This window comes from Schistocerca gregaria, chromosome 4 (genome assembly GCF_023897955.1).
Source record: "Schistocerca gregaria isolate iqSchGreg1 chromosome 4, iqSchGreg1.2, whole genome shotgun sequence".
Lineage (NCBI taxonomy): Eukaryota > Metazoa > Arthropoda > Insecta > Orthoptera > Acrididae > Schistocerca > Schistocerca gregaria.
In genome coordinates this window covers 326,868,683-326,894,140 of record NC_064923.1, presented here as the reverse complement: position 1 = coordinate 326,894,140, position 25,458 = coordinate 326,868,683, and the positions used below count along the sequence as shown (strand labels likewise).

General features: G+C 39.5%; 2 protein-coding genes across 8 annotated transcripts in view; one reads left to right on the top strand and one right to left on the bottom strand.

Annotated features, from left to right (window-relative positions):
• Nucleotides 1–1,777: 1,777 nt before the first annotated feature.
• Nucleotides 1,778–15,524, bottom strand: LOC126365736 (TM2 domain-containing protein CG10795). Its single transcript, XM_050008187.1, has 3 exons — nt 15,100–15,524; nt 14,922–15,003; nt 1,778–2,581 (listed from the first exon to the last, which is right to left on the bottom strand). Exons 1-3 carry the CDS (start codon nt 15,281–15,283, stop codon nt 2,305–2,307), a joined length of 543 nt encoding a protein of 180 aa, XP_049864144.1. The 5' UTR covers nt 15,284–15,524; the 3' UTR covers nt 1,778–2,304.
• Nucleotides 15,525–15,595: 71 nt separating this feature from the next.
• LOC126365733 (multiple PDZ domain protein) overlaps nt 15,596–25,458 on the top strand; it is a 2,074,088-nt gene continuing 2,064,225 nt past the window's right edge. For all 7 annotated transcript variants that reach the window (XM_050008182.1, XM_050008180.1, XM_050008184.1 and 4 more), the window contains exons 1-2: nt 15,596–15,953; nt 24,093–24,332. In XM_050008182.1, coding sequence (XP_049864139.1) covers nt 24,165–24,332 — 168 coding nt within the window. In that variant the 5' untranslated portion in view covers nt 15,596–15,953; nt 24,093–24,164. The remainder of the gene's footprint in view (nt 15,954–24,092; nt 24,333–25,458) is intronic.

Below are 25,458 nucleotides of genomic sequence, written 5' to 3'. Positions count from 1 at the left end.
AGCATGAAGTTGGTAAGTGTGATAAGGAACGAGGTTTTTGGAAGATCTTCGGGTGGGCGTTGGGAGAGGTAGTGCACAAGGGCAGAGAGACCATGGGTGTGTGGGATGTTTGTGTAAAGGGATGTAGCATCTACAGTTTCAGGTGGGAGAGGAGTGGGAATGGATTTGAGGCGTTCTAGGAAGTGGTTTGTGTCCTTGATGTAGGATGGGAGTCTGTGGGTGATAGGTTGGAGGTGTTGGTCTACCAGAGCTGAGATACATTCTGTTGGGGCTTTGAAGCCTGCTACAATGGGACGGCCATGATGGTTCTCTTTGTGGATTTTGGGTAATAGGTAGAAGGTAGGGGCATGTGGCTCAGGTGGAGTGAGTAAGTCTATGGAAGCGGTTGTGAGGCCTTGTGAGGGACCTTGGATTGAGATTTTCCATTAATTATTTTGACCCTACATCTGAGAGATAATCTGCTGAAAATGCACAATGCACAGTATCTGATGTCTCTTCAAATGCAAGGGTCATGGTACAGCGTGTGCCTGGAAATAAACTGTTTATATAATTTACATGAATGGACACAGGCAGACAGTGTTTGTTGGTAATGAGGATCACCCTGTGGCTAAACATGCCTTGGCGCACAGCCAGCACATCTTGGCACAGTGTTACACTGTCCGGGTTATATGGATACTTCCCACTGACACCAACCTATCAGAACTCCGGAGATGGGAACTTGCCCTTCAAAATATCCTCTCTTCCCGTTACCCACCTGGCCTCAACCTCTGTTAATTTCAAGTTACCATCCCTCGTACATCACTTGTCAGTCAACAACATCTTTGGCTCTGTACTTCTGACTCGACTGACATCTCTCCCCAAACTCTTTGCCTTTACATATGTCTGCTTGTGTCTGTATATGTGCGGATGGATATATGTGTGTGTGTGTGTGTGTGTGTGTGTGTGTGTGTGTGCGCACGCGAGTGTATGCCTGTCCCTTTTTCCCCCCTAAGGTAAGTCTTTCTGTTCCCGGGATTGGATTGACTCCTTACCCTCTCTCTTAAAACCCACATCCCTTCGTCTTTCCCTCTCCTTCCCTCTTTCCTGATGAAGCAACCATGGGTTGCGAAAGCTTGATATTTGTGTGTGTGTTTGTGGGTTTTTTATTGTGTCTATCTACCAGTGCTTTCCTGTTTGGTAAGTCACAGCATCTTGTTTCAACTATGGATATACATTGATTGTCCTCTGAGTAATTGTATAGTACCATCAATACCTACTCAGAAGCCATATTTTCATCTTTGATTTGAACTCTCACTGCAGTAAGCATACAGAGATAAAGGTTCCTGCTTTACTTTATGTCTAAATATCACACATGGAATTGGTATCCCTAAACAAAGACGTAAATGTCACATTAGTATTCAGTGACAAAGAGTTATAAAGAAGAAATTTCTGTCCAATTAAAAGTAATTATGTGAGGGGAAAAACAATAAATACAAGTTACTGTGCAATGCATGGTTGAGATGCCAATAAAATGCTTTCACTGTTATCACTAATACTGTTCCAGAAAAAAATTGCTCCTACACTATTTTTCTGCCTACTGCTCCACTTTTCAGAAGACATACAATACAGCTGTACTGTTACTCATTTTCAGTAACTCACGATATGCTTTTCAGCACAGTATTTATTCATAAAGTATCACTCTAAGTGTCATTTTTATGTAACTGAGGAAAGAGAAAAATACTCCAGATGATAATTCTAATATTTAACATAATTACATTACGAAATACTACTAAGTGTGTCAGTTGTAGAAATACAAACATTTTATTCAGTCTATACCACAATACTTTAAAAACCACAGACAGGAAACAGTATATGTTCATAACATTTAAAACATACTGAAAGCTGTTAAGATGTCACTTTGACATGGCACACTTCTGTTCCCTTCTGCACAAGTGTATCACTTTACACTTTACAACCTCTGTTAACAAAATTGGTTAACAATAAAATACAAAAGTTTGGGCTAATGCAAATTAAACAGACACACTGAGATAAAAAAATATTTCTCACTTCTGTTATTTCAGTGAATACTATATTTCAGTTCACTCTTTGAATGCTGCTCAGTGTAACATTCAGGATAAAAATGTAGTACTGAAAATCTGCAGTTACTCAAGATAACACACTTGGTATCAGATGCAGCTGTCTAAAATGTCACTAGAGTCACAGTGGTGTAACAATGGAAGACAATGTTCATGAATTTTTCCACCACACAACAATTTTTTCACATATATTAATCTTTAATAGATGACCAACGAACAAAATATTGTTTCACCAGTCATCCTGTGGCAGTTTGTATGTCCAGTTATTGCTTCGAATTACTTCTATACCTGCACCATAATGTGGGATAACATAATATGACCCATCAGCTGGCCCCACAGTCTGTGTTGCAATAAGTATTATATCTACTAACTGCCCAAGAAACATGAAACCTAATGTGCAGAACTTCAGGAGACCAATGGCTGGGTATCCCAAATAAAAGCGATCTGCTCCAAACATGCCCAAGAAAATGGAAAGAAGCAGGGCTGTTTCAAATGAGTAACCATTCCTAAAAGAAAAGAAACAATGACTTTACATGGAGGCTAGATAAAGAGACAAACACTAAATTTTTTTAGTAGAAAAACTAAAAAATAATGTTTTGAATACAGGAAAAAAGACTTAGATTACAATTATCTTTGATAAAAGGATAATTCCTAACATATTTGTTGATTTTCTAAAATGGTTATATATATATATATAAAACAGAAAGAAACTTCCACATGGGAAAAATATATTAAAAACAAAGATTCCAAGACTTACCAAGCGGGAAAGCGCCGGCAGACAGGCACATGAACAAAACACACAAACACACACACAGAATTACGAGCTTTCGCAACTGGCAGTTGCTTCGTCAGGAAAGAGGGAAGGAGAGGGAAAAATGAAAGGATGTGGGTTTTAAGGGAGAGGGTAAGGAGTCATTCCAATCCTGGGAGCGGAAAGACTTCCCTTAGGGGAAAAAAAGGACAGGTGTACACTCGCACACACACACACATATCCATCCGCACATACACAGACACAAGCAGACATATTTAAAGGCAAAGAGTTAAGGGCAGAGATGTCAGTCGAGGCGGAAGTACAGAGGCAAAGAAGTTGTTGAAAGACAGGTGAGGTATGAGCGGCGGCAACTTGAAATTAGCGGAGGTTGAGGCCTGGCGGATATCGAGAAGAGAGGATATACTGAAGGGCGAGTTCCCATCTCCGGAGTTCGGATAGGTTGGTGTTGGTGGGAAGTATCCAGATAACTCGGACGGTGTAACACTGTGCCAAGATGTGCTGGCCGTGCATCAAGGCATGTTTAGCCACAGGGCTAATATATATATATATATATATAAGACAATGAAGTTTACGTATAGATTCAGTAAGATGAGTACTAGGTCTAACATGTGAAGTACTCTGTATCATATATACTTACACATTATCTCCAACGAGTGCAACTTCCAATGGCAAGAGTTTCAGAAACAGAATGGAAATATTGAATGAGAGCAATAAGTTTAAGAATTTATGGTTCTTTTTTCTGAGGAACAGAAAATATGCAGATAAACGTGAAAACTTAAGAAGCACGGAAAGAAATACATAACACTTGTAAAGTCGAGAGTGGTGCAAAAATAATGGTGGTAAAGGAATCTATTATTAATGTACATGCAGTCATTTTCTGTCATTTGTTTTTTCAAGGTTGCTTTTCTTGTATATATGAATAAATCACTAGTCTCGTAATGAATTTGTATTTTGCTTCTTCACTAAACAATTTTTGCCTAATAAGTTCAAGAACATTCAGTGTTTTCTATTCTGTGAATGTTCTGAGTGTACATCAGTTGTTGCTCATATTGTCAATTCAAATCCATGAATCTGCTTACACTATCCAGCAATACCTGCCAGTTTAAGTGGTTATTTGCTTTGGGGTTAAGGGACCAAACAGTGAGATCACCAGTCCTGTGATCAAGGGGTTGTTAATCTGGAGTTAGAGATGTCAGCTAGAAATTGAGTGAATTACAAAAGTATGTATGAATGGTAAAACTGAGGCTCTGAAAGTAATGTGAAACCAGAATTGAGAAATAATATAAAGAGACATAAAAGTTGATGGGTCACTCCAGTATGTAGGTTGGAGCAGAGGAGGGGTCACCCAGGTCTCACTGGTGGTGACAGAAACCCCACCCACATTTTACCCCCAGTCATCCTGATTGAAACACAAAGACAATTACAGTACACAGAATCCCTTTTAGCTAGGAGATTCATAATAATGAAAGCAACGAGGCTAAGAACACAATTAACATTAGCTGGTCCATAAAAAAAGTTAAATGTTCTGTAGAAAGAATTTATCTAGAAGTACAAAATAAAATAGAGAAACATTTGACACCCCTTTGAATGACTCTCTAAATCCTGTACAGCAAATGAGGTGCCAAGTGAGACTTTAACGTTCAAATGTTTAACATACAGTCTTGGAATGTTAACGTGTATTAGAGGATATCAGTCTGGTGGAATTTCACTCATGACATAAGGCTGCTGCACATGATATTGATCATCGCTCAAAGGCATGACAAATGTTTTGCTAATCTATTTTACTTTGACTTTTAGATAAATCACTTCACATAATATTTTACTATCTTTCCTTTGTTTTCAAAGCTTCGTTCAGGAAGCAAGAAATTAACATTACATTTACATTACAATTACATTTTAATATCAATCAGGATTATATTGTTACTGAGAGTATACAGGTTAAGAGAAAGCCAAGAAGTTTCAATTTATGCAATGATTTGATATTTTTGACAAGTAGCAGCCATTCATGAATTATTTCACTAATTATATTTTTATTAATTATCCAGACTACTTCCAAGCAATTAAATATTTCTTTACAATACTCAACTTCATGCTCATAAATTTGATACCCCATTGCCCATTTCCCATTCATTGATTAGGTATGAAAATTCGGATAAATTTTTTCCATCAAATCACTAATTAAGTTTTTCTTAATTATCCTCATTACTTTAAGGTAATTAAAACTTTTTATGCAAAAGTACACCTTATGTTGGTCAATTTGATACCCCATTTGCCCATTCCCCACTCTTCATTGGACCATGATAATTCATCAGATAAAAATCCATTGTGTAATTCTAGGGAGTCTCATTTGATCAATATATTGAGAGAAACAATCAGGTCAGTAGGTGGTTGGGGACAGGCAAGTGTCCCCCATGGCTCCACATGCAATGGGAACCATTCCTTTCACAGGTGCCTCCCTCTCCTATTCATTATAATCAAAGTGTTAAAGGGGTGAAAAGCATCCACTATTCATCAGAGCACTATCCCTAAAATGGAAAGTAGGGTGTGGTAGGCCAACCACATCTAAAAGGAATTAAAACATAGTAACATAGCGAGTAAGGCAGCTGGCAAAGGAGGTAGGATATAGGGTCCCTCAGACTCTAGAGGGTCCCTTAGAGTCCGCATGCAGCAGGAGACAACCCAATTAAATATTCTTCGAGACTTGTCAGATGGTGACTGCATAATTAAGCATGAATTGATACCATCAGAACTGAAGAGGAAAGATCCCCAGTTTGGGAAGGAGTCTGTCTATGTGACTAGTCCAGAAGGTATCAGTCACCAGTCATACTCCACGATGATTGACTGGGTCAAACGATTTAGAAACTGAAGGTACCACTGAATCATAAACATGGCAACAATAGTCCAACTGGGCCCAAACCAGTGCACCCAATAAATATAGAGGAGAGTAGGCAACCAACAGTCAAAGAGATGAGGGCAAGGAATCAGAACACATTAAGCTTTTGCATGCAATTTTGCATCTTTAGTTGATGAACATGGGGCAGCAATGACAGTTTTTAATCAAAGAGGTGTTCCAAATACCAAGACTGTGTAACAATGTCCAAAACTGAGTACCTATGTAGAGCTCCGAGTCATGACTGACCATGGTATGATGACAGAAATGCAAGACTCGTGTTTTTGCAGGAGAAAATTGGAAGCCTTGTGAAAGGGTTCAGGCAGAGACCCTTCAGATCATGCCTTGGATCTGGCATTCTGCTACGGTTACAAATTGGGAGCTACATCAAATGCACAATTTGCCGGCATAAGGTGTGGGAGTGACCAGTGGTCTGACATAGGTCACTATCCCCATGATGGCTATGAGGAAGAGTAAGCTCAGAGCCTTGTGGGATGCCTTTCTCTTGGATGTATGGAAAGCAGTGTGACATACCAATGCTAACCTGAACCCATCGGGGGGTTAAAAATAATGAATAAAAATAAGTATGTACCTTCGATGGCTAGAACAGGGATGGTAAGTAAAATGTGATTGTGCAAGTGGTATATTAAGCCTCATGTAGGTCAAAAAGATTGCAAGAAAAATGCCTGTCAGATTGCTGTTACCAATCTAATCAGATGGCCAGTTTTAGACTGTTCTTTGTGGAATTGACACTGATAAGGTGAGAAAAGACCCCATGATTTGAAAACCCGGCATAATCATCAGGCTAACATTTCTTCAAGCAGTTTGCAGAGCACATTGGTAAAAACAAACAGCTGGTAGCTGTTGATGCATGTTGGGCTTTTGCTAACTTAAGAACGGGGATGATGTTACTATCTCACCATTGCAAATGGAAAACACCTTCTAGCAAACTAGTGTTGAAGATCTTGAGTTCATGGAGTCTGAGTAACATTCAGAAGTTGGACCACCTGATTATGAATTGAATCATAGCCTAGGGATGTGTCAAGTGATGAGTAAAGAGCCTTAAGCAATTCCCAGTCAGTGAAAGGTTCCTTATACAGTTCAGTATGTGGTGCAGGGTACAGGACGAGGGATATCTTCAACTTGTCTTTTATACAGGGTGATTTTTTCCACCGGTTACAATCTCTGCCGATTGATCGATGAGACGATATGGAACAAAAAAGGTCTAATGAACTGGAAATGCAAGGTTCCCCTGCTAGCAACCATTTATTCAATCCTACTTTGTTACAGAGGCTGCAGTCTAATATGCACTGTACCATGCAGACACAGTTACAATATGCATGGTTTCCTCCGAGAGTGTGGTACTATTCCTCATACGTCATTCCCTAGCACACCCACCTGCTATAGTAACTGATAACATTGTGCCCGATTTACTTCTCTAGCTGACTCACCTTGTAATGGATGTGATAGAGCACCATACACAATGTTTACTTATGGAAAGGCAAATTGCAATGGGTGGTGGGCAGCAAGTTTGTACCAGGAGACCTATCCCCACTGACGGCAATAACAGAATTCAATGTTTGCAACAGAGTTTTGCTGTTTGTCTGAGACAAGGTTATTTCAGAAAGCAGGATATCATAATGGACATACCCAAAATGTTCAGACACCTCATCTGGAGGAAAGTATGATTAACACTGTGGAAGGCGACTTCCATGTCAGTCCCATACAGATGGACCACCAGAATAGAATAAGCGAGACGACCGTGTGGTATATTCTTCATGATGATTGTTAGTACCCTCATCACTTAGAGAATGTGCAAGATTTATTAGCGACAGACTTTCCACACCGGAAGCAGTTTTGTCACTGTTTTCTTTACCAGGAAACCATAATTCCAGGATGTGTGCATCCATCCTATTCGCAGTTGAGGCCAGCTCTATGCGGGGTGGTATCTTCAACTTTCGTAACAGTCATCTGAAGGATAGTATGCAGAACCCCCCTGGTATGGTGACAGCAAATTATCAGCTGGAAAGTGTGGGCCAGGACAATAGGTGACCGTATTTTGGTACCAGTCTTCCATCCCCATCACCTAACAGGCCAGAACTATTGGCGTTTCTTGCAGGTGACTTTGCCTCGCATGTTGGAAGAAGTGCCATTGATGATTGAAAGGGTTATGTGGCTGTTACATGATGGTGCTCCAGCCCACTTCACCATTGACGTCTGGACACATTTCAATTGTGACTTCCTTGATCAAAGGATTGGATGAGGGAGTCCAGTTGCATGGCCTGCTTGTTCATCAGATCTCAACCCGTGAGACTTCTGGTTGCGGGGCCATTTCAAAAGTATCATGTATGAAGAGCCCATTTCAGATGTGGAGACACTGGAGCAGCGTATTCATGGCGCCTTGGACACTGTTCGGATGCAGCCAGATCAAAGTGAACGTGTGAGACAGAACATGCTACAGCGCACAAGCACTTGTGTTGAGGCTCATGGTGACCATTTTCAGCACATACTGTGACTGTGGCTGCATGGTACAGTGCATATTAGACTGCAGTCTCTGAAACAATGTACGATTGAATAAATGGTCTCTAGCACAGAAACTATGCATTTCTGGACGTAACTTAAATCATTTTTTTTTTTTGTTGCCTATCCTCTCATTGATCAATCCCTAGATTTGTACACAGTGGAAAAAAATCACCCTGTACATGATAAGGTGTCTGAGTACGAGGAGGATGCCAATGTAGTCACAAAGTGAGCGGCAAGAACTGGTGCACTAGTTGATATACCACCGCAAAGGAGGAGATTCAGAACAGTTATTGATGTTTGATGGCCCAGCAGACTATGGAGCATGGCCCAGACATGGGAATGAAGAGGTATATGTTCTCAAGGAGGAGATGTAGAGCTCCCAGCATTAATTACATAGTGAGCCTTAGCACAGAGCTGCTTAAAAGTGATGAGGGTAGTAGGTGAAGGAACTCACTTGACATGTTGCAGGGTCCTTCAACAATTCTGACTAGCAGTTGTAAGCTATTTGGTCCACCATTGCATCAGCTAGTGGCATAGGGAGCCCATAGAAAACAGCATAGTATCTCCAGCAATGCAGGTGACTGAGCCAGGGAAGTCTCCCAAAATCTCATCGATGCAATCTGATGGAGGGCGGGCTACAGCCAGACAGCTGACAGTTGGCTCTTCGGAGAACCCTACACGGTAAGTGGTGTATTGGGCAGTGACAAGGAAGTGACAGGATCACTGGAAAGAGGTCACTATCACAAAGATGATCATGCAGTGATCATTGTAGTGAAGCAATTATACTGGGGAAAGAGATCATAAGGTCACAAAGATCACAGTCAGAAATAAACTGATCAGTCCGAAGAACAGAACCAGATGAAGTGATACTTCCCCACGATGGGTGGGGCACATTTAAATTCCCAAGTAGGAGAGAAGGGGGCAGAGTTATTGAGTTGAAATGGTCATCTCAAGGTAAGTAAGTACCCTGCCTGAAGGTAAACAAACATTATGAATAGTGATCATAGGGGTCGTTTGCGCCTGCACTCCTATCACTTTCAAAATGTACACAGGGAAGCCCATTTTACAGACGAGCTCTATGTGAACCAATGTACAGATCTCTGCAGATGCCTTGTTGGAGCCTGTAAAATAGAATGCATGGTAACCCTGAAGAGTTGAAGATCAATTGGATCACCACGTCTTGGTGTCCTGGTTAGGTTTGAATGTGCCAGGAGGAAAAATCACACTCCAGGATCATTGTCTGTTGCAAAGGGGGATGGAAAAATGTCCCATACATCAGTTTGGAGCCCACAGAATACCAGAATCTGGCACCTCCAAGGTCACTAGAGTAGCCTTCTCTCGAGATTTTTCATTTTTGGGCTTATTCAGTGGGGGTGTATGAACAGAAGAAGAGTGGACATCCCTGGGTCCACCAGTCCATAACGGCTTCAGCCACTGGCTGATATCAGATTGCTGACCTGTGGATTACTGTGGAAAGATTTCCTGATAGGGAGCCCTGTGACTGGAATGATTCCCGGAGATGGTGCCAAAGAAACCACAAAAGGGGGGGGGGGGGGGGGGAGGGGAGCTAATCACCCACATGGTCATGTTTATGTGTGTGACTACCACAGTTCAGCATAAAGGGACTAATTATAGATTTTCATGAAACGGTTGGCCAGAGTCTACAGAAATTGGGTCATAAGTACACCAGGGAAATATATGCCCACTATGGTGACATTTAAAGTACATAAGGAATGGAAAATGTGGCTTCACATCTCTGAGGTAAGCAATGGTTTTGATCTTCTCTGGAAATGAATTCCTCTCAAAAGCAAGGACGAATGCACTGGTGTCAGCCTCGATGACTGACACAGCTTGACGCACATAGCATATGAAGTGGATCCCTCACCTCTCTGAAAGTTGATGTACATCTTCATCTGTTTGCAGCATTGGGTCCCAGTGAAAAACTACTCCCTGTACTATGTTTGGAGTCTTATAAGTTATTATAGGTTGTTTAAAAAAGATTTGCACCTAGGGTTGGGTAGAATTTGCCATCCTAATGAAGATGGAGACAGACACTTCGTAATATAGTAAGGGAATAGTGTTCACCGATATTCTCTATAAAGAACATCGGCTTAGCACAGAAAAGAAGCCTCCATCTGTTTGGTACAACCCAGAAACTGAGGTGAGTTTGTGTCTGCAAGTCAATTGATCTTGTTTTCCTTGCAGTGTGTGAACAAGGAGGGAAAGTTCGTAGGATCATAATGATCTTTACTGAATTGCAGTCTGTTAACTTTTGTCATTTCATTATGTCAAATAGCCACAATGATATTGCCTATTCTGTGTGAGAGCTCTCTCCACAGGCACAATCCAACCAGAGCTAAGGCCACCTGGTACAATAGCCACTACCCAGAGTCTTGGAGCCCCCAAATGGGCAAGCATCATCCCCTTAGCAGGTGTGGTTACATGATAGTTCAGGCATCAAAAAGGGAGATCCCTGCAAGGTCAGGGGGTTACCACTGTAGAGTTACCTCCCAACCCTTTATGTGGACTGGATACAATGGTAGGTATTGGGCTTCTTCTTGCATGGCCTGCACATTCTGTAAGAATTCTGAAGAGACTGAAATCAAACACAGCTGTGGGGACAGAACATAAATCAAACAAAAGATGTGGTGTAAAATAAAGAGAACAAATTGGGAAAAATCATAATTGACATCCTGTAAGTGAGCTAGATTGTCAGCAGACAATCTGTCCTGGAGAATAAGTCTGAAAAAAAGATATAGATTGCAGCAAAGGGAAGGAAGAACTACTGTAATGGCTTGGGGCCCCATGATCTCCATGCATGACTCACAAAACAGCTCCGAGTCCCCTGGATGGGACATGGGCACAGTTTAAATACGTGGAAGTTTGAGGTTCATGGATTTGGCCCATAATTCATCAATGCATAAAGTGCAGCACTTTATACTAACAAAATACATCCAATATCATAAGTTACATTTGTTCACTCCTGTACAGCTATGGCACATGATTATGAAAGTTTAAGTGTTTCAGCCAAAACCAGCTGTGCCACTCTTTCTCAATACATACCTATGTGAGTCATTCAGTCTCTTTCGTACTTGGTTCAGTAAAAACTTTTAATGGGGCGAGAGGAAAGTTTTGGCTATTCTAATTTTTTTGCACTTCGCTATCTACATGTTTCAAAGCTATTTTAACTTCAATCAATGTGGTGAATGTACCATTGTCCTTAAAATTCCAAAAATCATCTGGGTGGGATCGAATACCCACATCAATAATGTAGGGTGTTTATTATGTTACTTCACAACAGCTTCCATTTTTAAAAATCACTTCTTTGAGTGGAGTGTTTCCAAAAAGTGCTCAAATATCCCACGATAATACAGTTATTCAAAAGGGGTTAACGTGACTCTTTTTGCCACTTCTCAAAAAAAGGGAACAAAACATTTTGAAAATTCTTTACAACTGTTAAAAACCAGTTCGGCTTCAAACAAAGAAAACACTATAAATCCAGCACGTTTATTGAGAAGATATGCTCTACACTGGGTAAGCACAAAAAGGTCACAGAAATACTCAGAGATAGCATTCGATCCAGTGAATCACTCCTTACTTATCCAGAAATTATAGGCGCATGGGATCAGGTATAGTGCTTCACAGTGGTTCTTCCCGGACTTAACAGATGGGAATCATAAGAATCAAAGAGTAATTGTAACATCAAATTCATGCAGTTACTTCTTCCATTGGAAAAATAGATTCCCAAAGAGTTCAAGACGCTACAGTATTGGACCAATATATGTTCTTAGTCTTGTAAATGACCTACCATTTATTAATTATGCTAATCTAATCTTATTTGCAGACGATGCACCTTTATAATTGAAAGTAAGATACCAGAAAATGTCGGATGGAGGAGGGGGGGGGGGGGGGGGGGGAGAGAGAGAGAGAGAGAGAGAGAGAGAGAGAGAGAGAGAGAGAGAGAGAGAGAGAGAGAACTAAAACATGGTTCCATCAAAATGGACTAATGCTGCTGTCACTAAAACTCACATGATGCACAGTGGAATTGGATTGTTAGAGAGAGACACACACAGACCTACTTAACAAATAAATGGAATATGTTAGCTATCACTACGTGTATTTTGTTAGATATCACAAATGTGGACAACAGAGAGATAGTCTATTACTGTCAAGTGGTTATTTGTTATGGCATAATCTTCTGGGAGAATTAGGTTGTCCAGAGTTACAAATTTAAAACAAGACCTAACTATTCCTATCCTGTACATTTATGAAATCTTGATTTCCTTATACAGAAAACATCAGAGGCTAACACTTGAAAGTTTCTGTTTCCATCAAAATTACAGCCTTTGCCATAGTTGAACCTCCTACATACCATTTAAAATTCTACACCTAAACCCCAGAATATATGGGGTTAAAAATGTAGGATAAACTAAAAGACACCGATTTATTCAAACGGAGCTTGGTTCATCTAATAAACTGCTCTTTACTCTTCTAGTGGAAAAATTTCATTATTTTATTGTTCGAACAGTGAAACTATGATCCATTAATTCTTCAACAGAAGGGAGCAATATTCTTACCAAACCTACCTCGTTGTTTGATATATTCATGCCTTTTAGTTTATTGTAAATTAGGTAATTACCCAGCATTGCCCAGGTATGAATTTATCCCAGTCTTCAATTAGTTCATCTCCTGCTTCCCTCTCTCTCTGTCCATCTCCTCCTCCTCCTCCACCACCCTCTCCTAGTCCCTCTCTCTGTTCACCTCTAACACCTCTCACTCTCTGTCCTTCTGTTCCTGTCCCTCTCTCTGTCTATCTCCTCCTCCCTCTGTGCATCTCCTGCTCCCTCTCACTCTGTCCCTCTGGTGCCCCCTACTGCCACCCCCCCCCCCCCCCCCCCCCGTCTACCTCCTACTCTTTCCCTCCTCTACCCTTTCTCTGTCCACTTCCTCCTCCACATCTTTCTGTCCATCTTCTTTCCTCTCCTCCACCTCTCTCTCTGCAAATTTCTTTCCCTTTCCTTTCTCTGTCCATCTGCTCCTTTCCCCTCTATCTCCACCTCATCCTCTCTAAGAACATTGCCTCCTCCTCTTCTTCTCTCTGTCCATCTTCTCCTCTCTTCTCTATCTGTCCATCTCCTCCTCTCTGCTCTGTCCATCCACCTACCACTCTTTCCCCTCTCTCTATCTCCTTCTCTTCACATTCTCTGTCCATTCCTCACCCCCATCTGTGTCCATCTCCTTCTCCTGAGCCCCCTCCCCCCTTTCTTGTTTCACATTATTAGCTCCACTCCAATAGAGGGTTACTGGTTACTTAGTTCTTTCCCGATAGTATTATGTACACCAAGTTTGGCTGAAATCGATTCAACGGTTTAGGAGGAACTTTTTACAGATGGCTTTGCCTGGGCACAGGTGTCACACATATTTAATATATTTCACATATATTTGTGCAGATCTTTCACTTGTATATTCAGCAAATTTTGCCCTGCAGTTTTGCTTTCACACAACTCAATGTTTACGATGTAGCTCCTGAACTGTGCGACGCACAAGGATTTAATTTTGAAGGCACATGCAATAGTACACATGAATACTGTCTGTGAACTGTACTGCTAATATAATTTGTAGTAAAGAGGTAATAAATTCAAACATCATGCATAAGGCCGCAGTTTTTCAAGCATTCCAATATTTATGACATCATACCTCATGAACTGTGTGTCATATAATGATATATGTGAACACTGTTTGTAAAATGTGTTGTGAATACAGCTAGTAGTAAAGAAATAATAACTTAAAATGTCATGCTGGTACCACAGTTTTACTGTATGAACAGTGAAAACGAAGTATTCAATAAACTACTTTCCTCTCATATTTATGTGGAGGTGCCTGTGAGAAAAAGTCTTGACGGTTTTAAGTTGTGTGTAAAGTTGATTGCAAGTCACTAAATATTCTTCTCTTTCTCAAGTACTCGATGAATATAGTGCAGCTACTTGAATACAATGAGCTATGCTCCTTTCTCACCCCCACCTTCATCCCTTTGAGAGATAGTAAGAACCACCTATCTCCCCTCCCCCGCCCCCTCCCCCCATCATCAGTTCATTGTTTGAATCAATCCAGTGGTTTAGGAGGAGATATGGAAGATACATACAAACACTTTTTAATATGGATAGATTTTTAACCTCACATACTCTGGTGCTGGGGAACAGAACTTTAAATTGTATATATGAATGCAAGTTCCATTTAAGATAATTTATTGATCCCAGTCCTTTGTAACAATGCCGGATAAAATATTTTTGACCTTTAGCAGAGAAATTTAAGGAACCACATAGAACTTTAAACAAACAATCTGAATTATTTACGAAGAGGCCTTTCCTCAATTACAAATAAGGGATGCACTGATGTGTAGCTTAGTTATATCACATAGTACCTAAACCTACACACGAATGGCAGCACAAACTGCTAATGATGATACATCTAAATGTCATGAGGAAATCTGAATAAGGGGAGCACGGAAACCTCACATAAAAATGATTTCAAAAAATATATTACGATAATGATGGAATTGGAAAGGATAAAGGTGTGACCCAAATGTCTTGAGGGAAGTTTAATTATAAAAACTATATTACTTTCAGTTGTCATCCATAACAACATGCTGCATTATACTTACGTCCACTTGCACGGAATTTCTTTGAAAAAAGTTGAATTCTTTGTATCTCGGCAGACGATACCTGGCGCTGCTCTGCACATTACTGCGATGAAAAATTTTGATTAGAGCATATACATACAGCACCTGAAACAAAAACATTCTTAATGGATTTTTTTAATAAATTTAAAGCAATACATACCTTTTGCTCTGTTTGTTTCACGCATACAACCACGAGGTTGCTGAGTTTTTATGTCGATATAATCGTAGCTTGGATCAGGACACAAATACTGGCCCATCCGAAGCTTAGTACAATCCACATCAGTAATCTCATGACTACGACAAGTAATGGACACAGCTAGAATAATCAATAAGACTTTAATCATTTCCCGCACGTTGCAGTTTTCTGAAACTCATGTAAACATTCTGCAGACAACTGCATCTGCCACTACTAAGCGGATATCATAAACAAATCTTGTTGACAACAGTTTACGATCAGCTGTTCTTATGGGTCGACGTTCCATTTTAAAAAACCACGCTCAGAATCGAACAGGTACGGCATCAAGAAGGGAACAGATTCATTTAAGATTAGTTAGTATTCACTTATAAAAGAGAGACTTCATGTTCTATCCCGAAAATGGGGTGAACTGTGACGTTTCTTGGCAACTTTTTTCTTTCTTATGTTGGTATTCCGAACTTGGTCCTGAGATCTCTGAGCTCCCTGTTTAATACGCTACGCTTTTAGGTTTAGCGGAATGTTGTACACATTCTGACACGTGATTACAGGTGCTGAGTTATTCTAATTTAGTCATCGAGCAGTAAATTAAGCTGCAAATCCTTCGTATGTATTCACAAGAACCGAATGAATAAAGTCGTCGTAGAAGGTGTTTGTTAGGGTATCTTTGGCTGTCAAAGTATTGTGCATCAATTGAAAGTGGAGTGGTGTTTTGAGATATAATGTTATTGTGATTGAACTGTATCAAGCTACAGAAACCAAATACGTAAACAAATTCAGACCATCTGCTATGAGTTCTGCAGTGCCGATTACCTTGATAGGTAAACATTTTTCGTGTTTTCGGGTATAAGCCATATAGTCACTTGCATGCTGCATGACATGTTTTGGGGCTGTAAACCTCTCCAGTGTGTCGGAAGAAACCCTGGACAAAACCATGGAAAATACGTAGAAGATCCTTCTTATTTTTTTCGCCTTGCAAATTGAGAACCGTCAGCAACATCCCGAAGTTCACATGTATGGAAGCAATACGCTGTGTTGGCGTGTGTTTTCGTAGGTTTCCCTTAGAGATGTACTTCAAGGCGCGTATCTGCAGGAAGAATTAAACTTGGCCTATGACACTTATGTCACTATTAGATTTTTATTTAGATACAGATAGGGACAGCGTAGTAAGCCAATGTTGTGAACTCATTTAGGCTTACATTATTCCCAGTCATTTTCTCATTCTTAGTTCAATATTAGTCGGAATCAGTGCTTTGTAACATGAGCTGTTTGAAACGAAAATTAATAGCGATTTATTTAGTAGAGCGAAAAACCAGCCTTAAGTTCAAATTTCACTTTTTGAAATTTGCACATTTTGACTGGTTTTTCGATGTACTAACAGAAGTTGCTGACCCACGGCTATTCCAGCATGCTGGAAGTTCATAGCTGGATTTTTTTTTGGCGTAATGGTTGTTAACAAGTGTCCAGTTGCCCTTAACTTGGGTAAAGTTAGTATTAAACCTCTCCCCCCTCCCTTTTAAATCTTGGTTCTCGTGACGTACTGATATTATTTTGGATGGCAGCAATGGTGAATTTCAGTGAGCATTTGGGATGGAGAAGCCCAGTGTATATTTAATCATACATCATCATTTTGTACTTTGAAATAAAGAAGGTTGCATCAAATGTTTTGTTGTATGTAAGTTCTCACTCTCACTGTAATCAATAGAGGCGACTTTAACCATCCAACGATAACTGGGATAATTATAGTTTTGTTAGTGATGAGTATGACAAGACACACTGTGAATCATTACTTGTGACAAGACACCCTGCAAAACATTACTACATGCCTTCACTGAAAACTACCAAGAACAGATGGTTTGAAACGTCATTCATGATGGAAATGTTTTAGATCTAATGGCAACAGACATACCTGTCACCTTTGAGGATGTCCTCTTTGATACTGGTATTAGTGACGATCAGGCAATTGTAGCAACAATTATCAAAGTACAAATGTCATCTACAATGAGTAGAAAGACTTGTGTGTTCATTAAACTAGACAAAGAAGCAGTGGAATTTTGTCTCGGTGAGGAATGTGGAACTTTTAGCTCAGGGCAGGAGCATTTAAAGGAACTGTGACTCAATTTCTAAACAATAGTTCACCATGCATGGACAGATGTGTACTCAGTAAAAGTCGCTATAAAAAAAACCTAAAGAAACAGAGGCTACTGCATAACAGGTGAAGAACAGAGGTGGGGGCTAGACAGATGCAAATGGCAAAAATGTTTGTGTCAAGAGAGCAATTCACAGAACCCAAAGGTATTCTTGTCATTGTAAGGGCTGTTATTGACACTGAAGTTAGTGTCCAGTTCCTAGCGAATGAGACAGGAACTGAAACTGAGGGTAGCAAAGTTAAAGCTTAAAGGTTTATCTCAGTTTTCAAATGTTCTTTTACACACAAAACACAACAGAATTGCACCATTTTAATCCTTGTACCACTGAAATGGAGTGAAATGGGTATTAGTGTCAGTGGTGTCGAGAAACAGCTGAAATCATTAAAACTGAACAAAGTGACAGGCTCTGATGGAATCCCCATCATATTATATAGCGACTTTGTGAGTGAGTTACCTCCTGTTTTAACTATAATCAACTGTAGATCGCTTGAAGAAAAAAACTGTGCCAGTCGGAAGAAAGTGTAGGTCACACTTGTCTATAAGTGAGGTAGCAGAAGTGATTCACAAAACTGCTGTGCAATATCCTTGATATCCATTTGATGTAAAATCTTAGATCATCATATGAGCCAAACATAATAAGCTGTCTCGAATAGAATGACTTCCTCCATGCCAACAAGCACGGATTCTGAAAACTAGTCATGTGAAACCTAACTCGCACCTGACTCACATGATGTACTGAAAGTCATGGATCAAGGCAATCATGTGGTTGCAGTATTTCTTGATTTCCATGAAGCATTTGACTTCGTACCAAATCTACACTTACTATCGAAAGTATGATCGTATGGGTGTGTCAAATGAAATTTTACTGTGGCTCGAGGATTTTTTTGGTAGGGAGGTTGCAACAAGTTATCTTCCATAGTGTGCCCAACAGATGTAGAAGCAACTTTTGGTGTGCCTTTGGAAAGTGTTCGTGTTTTTTGTTAATGAGTTGCGAAAAATATTATTAATAATGTGAAATTTTTTACAGTTAATGCAGTTACCTGTGGTAAATTACTACCTGAAAACAGTTGCAGAATATGTAGTCAGATCGTAAGATTTCACAGTGCTGCAGAGATTAACAACTTGCTTTATATTTTCTGAAATGAAAAGTTGCACCTTTCGAGAAAAATAAATAAATAAATAAATAAAATTAAGATTATTAATAATCTTAATCAGTCACAGTAGAAGTTGGTCAATTTATACAAATATCTAGGTGTAACAATCTGTAGGGATGTGAAATGGAGTGATCACATAGTCTCATTTTTAGATAAAGCAGGTGGCAGACCACAGTTCATTGGTATAATACTAGGGAAATGCAGTTAGTCTACAGTGAAGACTGCATACAAAACACAGGTGTGGCCCATCTTGGAATATTACTCAAGCCTGTGGGACTCATACCAAATAGTCCAACGGGGAGTATTGAATGGATACAAAGAAAGGCAGCATGATTGGTCACAGGTGTGTTCGATCATTGGGAGAGTGTGATGAAGTTTCTGGAAGAACTGAACTGGCAGGCACTTGGAGATAGGCACAAGGTATCCCATGGAAACCTACTTAGAAAGTTTCTAGAACCAATTTTAAGTTATCGGTTTAAACTAATTACAGTTGGCACAGAGGCACTCGTGCAATATTCTTCCTGTGCTCCATACATGAATGGAATGGGAAAAAGCCCTAATAACTGATACAAAGGGTCATACCCTCTGCATACACTTCAAAGTGGTTTGCAGAGTGTGTATGTAGATATAAATACCAGTAAGACTCCAACTACAATACAGAAGTTGACTGTCTCGCAGTACTTAATAACACTGCTGTATTTTTTTTAATATCATGTTTCCATAAAGCTGCAGCTATTGAAGTTGCAGATACTTGCTTGCCTTTACAGAGAACCATTCCATTTTGTGACTCATGTTAATAACAGAATTTATAGAAAACTATAATGTCTCAATGACTTATATATTCATAGGAGACAATAATTTACCATGCTGAGGACGTACACAAATACAGTGTAAGATTTGTGTGCAAAAAGTGTGTTTTAACATTTTATCAAAATAATCAAATTAGGTTTTCTTCCCAATGTACAGTCCAGCTGAAAGCATGGCTTGAGTGAATTAAGTCCAGTATGCCAATGGGAATGTACGTGGGTGGAGAGAAATACTAAACCCACTGGATGTAATGCTGATGGTTGTGGAATTATGAATAAATTTGGATGGCATACTGTTCCTGTATTTGTGCTCAAGGAATTCTGAGTCAAGAGATATGTACTGTATCGTTTGAAGGAGCACCCCAGTATTCATTCAGCAGTGAAATGCACAAGAGCAACTAACTTCATGCATGCTGTATAGTAAACATTGATCCCAGTGGTACCATGTTCCAATTTGTATTTTTGATCGACACAGAAACATGTATGAATAAAAATGTAAATGTTATTTTGTACAAAATCATAATTAGCTGAAAGTTTGTCACTGACTGCTTTGAAATTATTACATTTGGATACACACATTTTTATATACCTACTAGAGTGCCCTGTGGTATATAAAAGAGTGGAAGATCCAAGACAGAATGAAGACAGTATTATGAGATGGAGAGACTGCTACTCACTGCATAGAGGATATGTTGAGTCACACACAGGCCTTCTCCTAATGTAGAAAACATACATTCATAGAACACAACTCACGCACACATGACCAGTGTCTCCTGCCACTGAGGCAAATTGTATAATGATGAACTATTTTATCACAGATAGTTTGAAATAGATTTATTTTCTGCATATAAATATGTAAAAAGTAACTGGTTTCTGGTTACAACATATGGTGAAGCCCGGTTTAGAAAGAGGAAGCCAATGACTGAAGAATATACTTCTAAGTTATGCTGCAGTGCCACATCAATGGTGGGTTGTTTAATGGTCTTTGTAAGACAGACACACACCACATACTGCAACTCATTGTGAGACCTAAGAGCAAAGAAATGCATAGCTTTGGGAAAGCTCTCCATTCACTGGTAACAAAATGTAGCTGCATCTCTACAGAAATAATCATCCTATCTACGTATACATCCATGTGACCACTTTGCACTTTATACTTTAGCATTTAGCAGAGGATTCACAGAACACTTTTCAGAATATTATCAACAGCTCTGCTCTTAAATGGCTCATGGGGTAATGAACTCCTAAATGCAAGCTCTGATTTCTCTTTAATACAGTGGTCATTTATCCCTATGTTAGGTGGGAGTCAACAAAATATTTTTGCATTCAGAAGTAAAAATTGGTGCTTGAAATTTTGTGAAAAGATGTCACTGCAATGAAAAAAACTTTGTTTTAATGATTGTCACCCCAGCTTGGTTGTCATATCCGTGACACTCTGTCCCCTGTTTCATGATAATACGAAATGAGCTGCCTTTCTTTGAACTTTGATGTTTTCCATCAGTCCTATATGGTAAGGATCACATACCATGGAACAAAACTCCTGAAGAGGATGAGCAAGCCTAGTGTAGGTAGTCTAGATTTGTTGCATCTTCTAAGTGGTCTGCCAATAAAATGCAGATTTTGGTTCACGTTCTCCACAATATTATGTGTGTAATGGTTCCAGTGCAGGTTGTTTGTAATTATAATCCATAGTCATTTAGTTGAATTGACAACCTGTAAATTTGTATGATTTATCATGTAACAAAAATTTAACATAATATTTTTTAGTACTCATGCAGAGAACCTAACATTTTTTATTGTTTAGGCTGAATTGCCACTTGTCACACCATCCTCTTCAGGAGTTTTGTTCCATGGTATGTGATCCTTACCATATAGGACTGATGGAAAACATCAAAGTTCAAAGAAAGGCAGCTCATTTCGTATTATCTTGTCTAAATCATTTTGCAGTTTGTTTTGATCTTCTTATGATCTTTCTAGATGGTTAATGGCAATGTCATCCGCAAACAATCTAAAAGGGCTGTTGAGATTGTCACCTAAATTGTTTATATGTATTAAGAATTGCAGAGGGCCTACCACACTTCCGTGGGGTACTACAGGTATCTCCTTGGGTTTGACCAGATTACTTCCCAGCAATTACAACGAAGTGTGAATTTTCTGATGGAGATCACAAATCTTGTCACAGTACTGAGGCAACACACCACAGAACCTGATGAAAGCTTAAATATACCCCAAAGAAGAAAACAGTTGAAGTTTTTCCAAAAGCAAACTTTCCACTCCACAAGTTATTTATTCTAGTTTATTGTCAACTTTTACATGCAGTCATTTACCAAGAATGGTACTAATTTCACAAAAAATAGATGACATGTTTTCAGGTTGTAGTGATGACATATACACTGCTTCCATTTCCAATTAGCTTATCTTTTGATAAACTCTTAGATCTACCCCAAAATATCATTACTACTAATTTCGGTTTTTAGCCTACATTCTGAACTTAGTATATGTGAACTCAGCTGCTTTTTATTAGCGCATTACAGTCTGGGACATTGTTGCTAATACTTCTGCATTTGATCACTGGGAATGTAGTAGTCTCTTATGTGGGGGCAAGTGGGTGACAGCATTTCTTTGTACTTTTTCCTGCTTCTGTGGGATCTCCTACAAGTACCATTATCGTGGTGTGGACGGAGAGTCACCTAATTTAAAAATCCCCCATTTAAGCCCCCACATGTATCAGCTATCTGAGTAGCAGCCTTTTATATACTGAGAAGAGAGAGAGGGAAAATGGCCTATAATTATGATACAACATAACAGTTTACTGTTTACAGATTTATAGAAGGTGAATGTTGAAATATTATATCAGTACTCCAGCTTAAGTAATCCAAGGACATAAAAATAATATAAATAATTAGTAACAAGTGGATATGACAGACTTGAACTTGGTGAGAAAGTCATGTATACTAACTGGATAGATCACAATTGCATTACACTGAAACAGTCTTTGAGACATAAAATGTGATGTTTCTGTAACTATTTAAGATTCAAGAACAAAATTAGTACAATCAGACTCTACCATATAAGGGTACCGGGGAATAATACACATTATTTAAAGGCATGCAATAAAACATACAATCCAGGGCAGTAACCTTTAACAGTTAAGCAATAGATCTGAGTCGTTTATTACTGATAAATTTTTCTCCATGAGTGACATGGAAAGGGGAGGAAGGTAAGACTGTTTGAAATAGCCATGGATATCAGTTTGAGGGATACGAGATTCGCAATGTCATTTTGAGAGAAAGATGTGACATAATACAAGTAACCACATGTAAAATCAACTCAAGTTACATTGAAAAGGAGGACACACGAAGAGAGTTGACAAAATTATTGGCGTGCTTAGTACGTATCAGCTCCTGACTAAAAAATATACTGAACTCAAATGTAACACTTCCTGTCATGCTTGATACAAAAATCTTGCAGTACTCAGATTGGCATATACATCAGTGAGCTGGCACCGATGACCTCGCTGTTTGGTCCCTCCCCCAAAACAACCAACCAACAACAGTGAGGGACAAATGGAATCATTCTAGTGATTATGGGACAGTCCACTGACATAAGTGACTTTGACAAAAGGCAGATTGTTAGGGTCCAGTGTCTGGGGATGAGCATCTCAGAATTGATGAACCCGTTTGTTTGTTACTGTTCTGAGCATCAGAGGAAAGTTATTGAAGTAAACAGGATAGGTGGTGATCTGTGGCAGATCTGACATCAAAGTATGATACTGGTGCAGGCAGAAGTGTTTCCATCACATTCTTCAATGCACTTGTAGAACCTGGTGCTCCACAGCAATGACCCCTACGTGTGCTCATGTTGAACAAATAACACTGTCAGTTATAATTGCAGTGGGAACTGGATCATAGAGATTGGGCTGTGTCAGATGAATCACATTTCTTGTTATACCTGGTGAGTGGCCGCATCTGAATGCACTGTCACACAAGCGGACGATGTCAGGAACATGCGATGTGTCACGGACTCAGGCCATTGGGGGCAGTATTATGCTATGGGGAGCATTCATCGGATAATACGTGGGACCTATGGTTGTAGTCAATGGCACTGTGACAGCTGTGGACTATGTGAACATTATTGCAGATCACCTGCACCCCTTCATGCTTGATGCCTTCCGCGATGGTGATGGCGTATTACAGGCCACAATATGCTACAGTCATTTTGAGAAGCGTGATAGTGAATTCACATTGATTTCTTGGCCACCAAATTTGCCTGATCTGAAGCGAATGGAACACATTTGGTACCCTACCTGGTGCCATTTCCTTGCCCACAAACCACTGACACTGTAGCCACAAATGGAATATTTGGAACAGTACTACTTCTCACATCTCTTAGTCATAGTGGGAACAATGAATGGTTCAGCAGACATACCTTCAAGCTGGAAGAGTCAGGGTTTCAAAATTAAGTAGTATGTTTTTTTACTGCCTTGCATTTTAGCAAGGAGAAATGGTGGTACACACATTGTACCACCCACTCTGAAAATTTTGGTACATTGGGCCCTACTTTTTTTATGTTTAACTGATTTATTTTTCTTTGTGTTACATTTATACAAATTTCATTATAAAATATATGTATATCTCCTCATTAACAAGCTCTGTGTGTGTGTGTGTGTGTGTGTGTGTGTGTGTGTGTGTGTGTGTGTGTTGTTGGGGAGGAGGGGAGTGCAGGATAGAGAGAGAGAGAGAGAGAGAGAGAGAGAGAGAGAGAGAGAGAGAGAGCGCACTGTTGCTTTACTTAATATCTGGAGCATTATATGTAACAACTAACAACGTTATCTGTGTTTTTTCTTTCAGATCAGCTTTTTCATTTGGGATCTAGCAGATTAATGTAAAATATACTCAGTCAGCCCCTAGAAGCACGAGACCATGCCACTGCAAGCTGATATTTCCACAGCTCTGCAGTTGCTAGAACACATCCAGCACACAATTGATGTGAGTGATGATGCCAAGCTTCAAGCACAGACAAAGGATGATTTGGACCTTCTCATTTCAGTGCTTGAGAATCCTATTCTTCGGAGCATTGTTACAATCCAGGTTAGTGACATGAAAAGTTTTCTTTAATCTCAGACATATGAAGTTAATTATACCTTAAGAAAACCCAGTTGAGAATAGTATCAATTTAGGAGGAGATGGTGAATACTTATTTACAGGGGACAAAATTCCAAAAATGTGCTGATAAAGGTAGAAAATATGGAGAGGAGAAGGAGGTTGGAATGGTATGGGGTGAGAATGATGGGTGACAAAGATAATAACTCAAAGATAGTTTATTAACATTAACCATCCATATCATGAACTATGCAGGAATAATTAAAAAAATTGTAACAAATTCCTTATTATAATATAATTGGACGGATAAAAAATCTACTCAACAAGTGCATAAAAAATTTGGAAATGTGCAAGCTTTCTGAAATAGTGATTCTTTCTTTTTGCAGAAGGATTGAAGGGAAAGGAAGATGGATGAAGGCAATTTTTAGGAAATGGGGAGATTAACAGAAAAGTCACCCAGGTCCCTGGGTCAGGGGAGACTTACCAGATAAGATGAGAAGGGAAGACTGATTGTTAGTGTCTGTATAGGATGGGATTTTAAAATGTAACTTAAAGGTGAAAGGTAGGGTAATAAGCAAGATGCAGATTACTGAAAAAAACATCATGCAGGGTCAAAAAGAGTGGAAAGCTGTAAAGCTAAGTGCTTCTACATATAGACGGCGAGAGGGGGGATAAACAGGAGGGAAAAATAAAAGATATAGTTAGATAGAAAGGAGTGAAGAAAAGGAATAATTACGGGAAATAAATGATGAGGCCACAGAAATTAATGTAAATTTAGGCCAGGTCGATGACAAGAACCAAGCACATGTTGTAATGCTAGTTCCCACATGTGGAGTTCTGAGGAACTGGTGTCAGGAGGGAGAATCCAAATGGAATATGAGGTGAAACAAGATATCATGTTGCAGAACATGCTCTGCAGCAGGATATTGTGTGTTGCCAGTTTACATTCTCTGACAATGCCCATCCATCCTAATGGATAACGTGGTGGAAAGTCGTATCCATTAGCTTAGAATGTAGGCCGAATAGTGAAATCAATGGCCTGTGGTTCGTGATGAGTAGAACTGGATTTTTTTTTCCTTTTTAAGAAAAAATACAATCTTACTAATACCAAAAA